Source organism: Arachis ipaensis, chromosome B9 (genome assembly GCF_059453495.1).
Source record: "Arachis ipaensis isolate K30076 ecotype BB chromosome B9, ASM5945349v1, whole genome shotgun sequence".
Taxonomy (NCBI): Eukaryota; Viridiplantae; Streptophyta; class Magnoliopsida; order Fabales; family Fabaceae; genus Arachis; species Arachis ipaensis.
Genome location: NC_142444.1, coordinates 1,034,425 through 1,041,019, shown reverse-complemented (window position 1 = coordinate 1,041,019; position 6,595 = coordinate 1,034,425). Strand labels below are relative to the sequence as shown.

Sequence of the window (6,595 nt, the reverse complement as noted above, 5' to 3'; positions counted from 1 at the left end):
TATTCTCAAAGTGTTTCGAACACTCCTTTAGAGCTTATTTGAAATGTTAAGAATTAAAATTTACTGAAGAGTTGAAATTTTTTTTTACTTTAAAATAACTAAAAATAAATGATTTGAACTTTTTTGAGAATTCTAATTTTTATTTTTGCTTTATTTATAAATCAGATAAAAAAATGTCTGATTTTTAAATCAACTGTCACACTCTCTAAACTTAAATTTTATTCTATTAATATATGATAACCATTTCAAATAAAAATATTTTTTTAAAGAAAATAAAATTCTTTTTTTTAAGACAATTTACATAAATAAAATGATTGAAGGAAATCTTTATGCAAACACAACATTGGCAAACTTCAGACGCAAATGCAACAAACGCAATTGTATGTAATTTACGACACCCTCTAGCGGAACCTAAGTACACGTAATCCGCTACACCTTATCGCGGATTACGTTGAGAACTTAAATACTCATAAACCGCTATACCCTGTAGCGGTTTATGATCATATGGGCCCGAAGCCTATTCCGCTACACCCTCCAGCGGATTATGAGGGGGGAATCGGATCGGGTTGAAAATGCGATGCTAGAGGATGATTCCGACGAAGAGCCTGCTAACATTGGAGGGGACAGCGATGATGAAATTCCAACAAACCCAGCAACATGTCAACCACCGTCAAGTGTCGGCACACATGAGCAACCTGCACATTATTCTACCCTGGACCTGGAAGCCATCGGCTAACCGCCGGAGTCAGCACCAACCTTTTTGGGTCAAGGGTTGCACGAGAGAAATTCTGTAGTTGAATTTCAAGTTGGTCAATCTTTCCACACTAAGGAGGAAGTTGTTCTTACTGTAAAGGATTACAGCATTCGGCGCGGTGTTGAGTACAGAGTGATGGAGTCGGATCATCTTAAGTACCATGGGAGATGCAAGGAGTTCGGGAAGGGTTGCACGTGGATGATTCGCATCAGCCTTCGAGCGCGGAGTCGAACCTGGGAGGTTCGACGGTACGACAGACCACACAAATGCTTGGCTACATCGATATCAAGCGACCACCGACAACTTGATTATCATGTGATCTGTGTGAAAATCTTTTCTCTGGTTCGAGCCAATGCGGCGGTATCGATAAAGATGTTGCAAGAAGCTACCGAAGGAACGTACGGGTTCAGGCCAACTTATAGGAAGACGTGGTTGGCAAAACAGAAGGCGGTAGCACAAATATACGAGGACTGGAAAGAGTCCTATGCCGAGCTACCTCATTGGATCCTTGGTGTGCAGTCTACCATGGAGGGGACGGTTGCCTTGTTGAAGATGTCTCCGGTTCGAGTCGGTGATGACGTTGATGACTCAACCATGTACTTTCATCGTCTTTTCTGGACGTTTCCTCCTTGTGTTGAAGCTTTCTGACATTGCAAGTCATTGGTCAGCATAGACGGTACTCATCTGTATAGCAAGTATGGAGGGACTTTGCTCCTGGCCATCGCTCAAGATGGGAACTCCAACATCTTGCCTATTGCTTTCAGTCTCGTGGAGGGAAAAAATGCCAAGTCGTGGTCTTTCTTCCTGACCAACCTGCGCCAACATATGACTCCACAACAGGGGATACTGGTAATCTCAGATAGGCACAACGGCATCAAGGCTGCACTAGAGAACCCTAACAGTGGGTGGTTACCCCCTCATGCGTACCGAGCATTTTGTATTCGTCATGTTGCAGCTAACTTCACACTCAGTTTCAAGGGCACGGATGCAAAGTGTTTGCTTGTGAACGCTGCTTATGCGAAGACTGAGGCAGAGTTTCACTATTGGTTTGATATAATACATACCGAGAATCCGGCAATGTGTGATTGGGCGAACAGAATAGAATACGATAAGTGGACTTAGCACCAAGATGGTGGCAGACGATTCGGTCACATGACGACCAATATATCTGAGTGTGTTAATTCTGTTCTGAAGGGTACACAGAATCTTCTGGTTACCGCCCTTGTGAAGTCCACATATGGTCGGCTATCGGAGTTGTTTGTGATTCGTGGTCAGACGGCAGAGGCTCAGTTGGCCAGCGGTGCCAAGTTTTGCCAGTCTTTTATGCAGGCGATGGAGCGCAACTTGAGAGACTCCAGGTGCTTCACTGTCACCCTATTCGATAGACACCAGTCTGAGTACACTGTTGCCGAGACGACACCGACCGTGAGCTTTTCACTTGGGACGTACCGAGTTTTTCTTCAGGATCGTACATGCGACTGTGGATACTTTCAAGCTCTCCATTATCCATGTTGCCATGCGATTGCATGTTGTGCCCAGTCAGTCAGTCACGACTTGACTGGTATATCTATGTCGACGAAGTCTACACCATGCAGAAGGTGTTCAGGGTGTACCAGATAGGTTTTATGCCGCCAATACCAGAGGGACTTTGGCCACCTTATGACGGTCTGACCGTTATTCCGGATCCTAGCTTGAGGCGTTGTCGTGATGGGCGACCTAAGTCTACCGGAATCCGGAACAATATGGATGAGGCCGACCCTAACCGACCGAAGCGATGCAGGCTCTGCAGACAGCCTGGGCACACGCGTGGATCTTGCCCCCCAGAGAGACTCCACCGTTGCTGGTAGTTCGTAGGACTTGTAGTCTTTGTGCTTCTAGTTTTTTGAATTTTATTTTCTCATGTAGCAATTTACGTTTTTTTTGTGTTAGTGTTAGTGCCTTTGGTGTGTTAGTGTTAGTGTTAGTTCCGACCTATTTGTATGACTTATGACATTTTTATTTTCTTTACCGGTTAATCGTTGTATGACTATTACATTTGTATGACTTATGTAGTAATTTATTCTATGTTAGTGTTAATGCCTGGTAGCTATTATATTTCTACGGCTTATTGCTTATGAAGAGTATATTTGTATAACTTCATACATTTTGCATCACGGGTTGTTACTATTAGACTGGTATTCATGAATATGTTCCCAAGGTTCCACTCTCTTCATAATCCGCTAGAGGGTGTAGCGGAATAGGCTTCGGGCCCATATGATCATAAACCACTACAGAGTGTAGCAGTTTATGAGTATTTAAGTTCTCAACGTAATCCGTGACAGGGCTGTAATGAATTACGTGTACTTAGGTTCCGCTAGAGAGTGTCGCGGATTACATACAATTGCGTTTGTTGCATTTGCGTCTGAAGTTTGCCAATGTTTTTTTTGGTTTCTCACGGTATCCCCCAACCCGGCAGGTCAAGAACTAATCCGTCGCGGTACTGAGCTCCATTTAAGGGTTTGCCGCTGGCCAATGGGTTGCTGCATGCACAAGGCAGGATTCGAACCCCCGACACTTGCTTAAGCGGACTAGTGAGCTAACCACTAGACCAACCCAACTTGGTTGAAGTTTGCCAATGTTGTATTTACGTAAATGTTTCCTTCAATTATTTTATTTATGTAAATTGTCCTTTTTTATATTAAATAGTTTTTAAACAAACTCTTAAAATTTTACTTCGTCTATTTTTATATCACAAAACTAATTAAAACAGATAAATTTTAACATAAGAATTTATAAACTAAAACACTAAATAATACAAATTCCATAAATTCTGAAAACAGTGTTCATCAATTGTCAGTTATGTCTATCATTATGCTAATACACAATGAACTATTTAATGAGTATTAAAATTATCGTGTATTATTTATTGTGAAAATTTAAAAATTCTTCTCAATATTGACTCTTAAAAAAAGTTAACTTCATATCAAATTATGTATATAAAAAATGTATTACATTTGTTGTGAGAGTTATAATGTAATAATTAGAATAGAGTTAAGGGATATATATATATATATATATTGAAAAATAAAATTTCGTAAATAGTGATGATTGCAATTAAATTTTGAAAAAAAATGTGTATTATATATAATTTTTTTAATATTTTTTATTGTAAAACAAATCATCTTTAGTCTTTACTCAACTTCATTTGAGAAAGTTTAGGGTCAGCAGATTTTGTGGTTTTTATCTATCAATTAGCCATCAATGATATTTTTAATGGTGTGAAATTGCATCTAATGGTGTAAAATCATTCAATTTCCTATTGATGGTTAAGTGCTGGCCAAAATTTAATAAAAGTGCTGGCCCTCTAGCACTCCTCACTTCATTTTTTATCGTGGTATTAAATTAAAATTTTTAAATAGTGGCAAAATATAAATAATACATTATCGGTTTGTGGTATAACCAAGGTTCTGAAAACCGGACCTGACTGGCCGGTTCGACCGGTTTAACCGCGAACCGACGATGCAAACGGTCCGATCCTCTTTCAATAACCGCCTGTGAGAGAACCGCTGGAAAACCGGTGAACCAGTCGAAAGCCGGCCGGTTCTTCTAAACGACGCCGTTTTTAACTGTTTTAAAAAGTGAAACCCGATTACCCGACCCGACCCAGTCGTGAAACCCCCTGGCCCCTTCTTCCCCCGACCCCCAATCGTTCATCTTAGTCTCACAGTGAACCCTAGCACTCTGAAGTCTGAAGCATTCCCAGCCCAGTAGCCCTCCATCCGTCGTCGCCGCGGTTCTCAGGTCATGAGCGCCACCGTCGTCGCCTGGTCCTCAGCACCAGTAGCCCTCCATCGTCACCTGGTTCCCAGCTTAGTAGCACTCCATCGTCTTCGCTGGCCTCTCGAAACCAGGTGAGTGACTCGTCGTTCTTCATCTTCTCTGAACTTCGACTTCCTCTTCAATTTTTGTTCCATAATATTAATTCTTCAATTCATCCTGGGTCTTAGGTCTTCAATAATTCAGTCTTCTTCGGTCTTCAATAATTCATCTTGGGTCTTCGTCTTCAATAATTCTTAAAATTAAATTAATTCCAATTTCTATTTTATTGTATTCTTCTTTCACCCTAGGAGTTTTTTTTCCTCAGTTGATAGTTTGATACAGAAACATGAAGACGTTTTTAGTTTACCCGTTACGCGATTTTTGTTCAATTGCTGTTTTAGTGTTTTGCACTTTTGTTGCTTTGTAATTGTTAATTTGTTACTCTGTTTTAATTTGTTACTTTGTAATTGACTAATTGTTAATTTGTTCCTCTGTTTTGTTAATGCTAGAAAGTAGAAACTTACTCTGTTTTGCACTTTTGCAATATTATTGAATGGCTGAATGCTGTAGACACTAGGCAGAATTGCTGTAGACAGAATTACTGATATGATCTTGTGTTGTGGTTAAGAACATGGTTATGAATTGCTGTAGGCAGAATTGTTGAATGGCTGAATGTTGTGTTGTCTTGTGTTTGGCTCCTGCTTTAGGTTAAGAACATGGTTAATTTTCATGCTGTTAATTTTCATTGTTAATGTTCATTGTGTTGTGGGCTTGTGGCTGTTTTTAATTTCATATATGTTTTATTAATTTCAGTTATGGAAAATAGTATTAATCAAGAAGCAACTGCTGATAACAATGCTTCTGTGAATAATAACATGCCTGTCGATACTCCTATTTTGAATGATGCTGATAATCCTAATTCTCGTAGTGCTAACGATACTCCTAACAAAGCAGATTTGTAACAAGTTCTTGCAGATTTTGATGATTGATAAACCATGATGTTGGGATTTAATATTTAGATATGCTTTTATTACTATTTAACTTTTGAGTTTGGATTTTGATAAGATCATATGTATTTGGTTGATGATATTTTATGTAGTGTTTTAAATTTCGAAGATATTTTAAGATTTATATTAGACTATAATTATATTTTAGGATGTTTATCTATAATTTATTTATTATTCTATTCTAAAACGGTTTTTTTGGTTGAATCACTGATTAAACCAATTAAACCAATAAACTAATAAACCAGTAACTAGAGCAGTTTAATTACCGGTCCGATTTTCTGAACCTTGGGTATAACCAATTAGTCATTGAATTCTAACGGTTGAAGTAACACTAGATATCTCTAGACCACAATTTAACATTTTACATTTTCCAAGCAATAATGTAGTATCCTAAATTAGGTGTAAAAATCAACAAACAATTGTAATAAATATATCTTTATTTTTCCTCCATAGAAGACTTGATAATTGAGACTTAATTAGGGGCTTAACATTCTATTAATCCTAATATTTTTTTCAAATAATAAATTAAATCTTAAAATATAATTATCCAAATCAGTGAGTTTTTTAATTTTGAACACTTTAGATTTTAGATTTTAAAATACATAAAATAGTTTTTAACGTTTACCACAGTTAAATAATATAGTTTTCATCAATTTAATGTCTTTAATCAAAATAATTATTTTAGAATTTTTAAGAATTATTTTAAATTTTTTAAAAACTTTTTGGGAGACTATTTTATGGATTTTGTATATTTTAAAATTTAAAAAATTAAAGTGTTTGATACTAAAAATTTCAAAGATTCATTTGAATTATTATTCTAGTTTAAAAATTTATAATCGAATTCTTATAATATATAAACATTTTAGTTATGTTAGGTCTTCTGAATTTTTTTTGTTAAAAATATAAAATATTTTTAAGATATTTACTTTTGTATAGTATTTGATATTAGATGAATTATGAATATAAACACAAATATTATAATATTAATGTGTATAATTTTTTGAAAAATAATAAATTATATAAAAATTAATAAAAT

At 36.7% G+C, this 6,595-nt stretch overlaps 1 protein-coding gene across 1 annotated transcript; it reads left to right on the top strand.

Moving 5' to 3' along the window:
* Positions 1-544: 544 nt before the first annotated feature.
* LOC110266229 (uncharacterized) lies at positions 545-1,876 on the top strand. Its single transcript, XM_021110457.2, has 3 exons — positions 545-676; positions 830-1,350; positions 1,423-1,876. The coding sequence occupies exons 1-3, from the start codon at positions 545-547 to the stop codon at positions 1,874-1,876; spliced, it is 1,107 nt and encodes a 368-aa protein (XP_020966116.2).
* Positions 1,877-6,595: the final 4,719 nt, after the last annotated feature.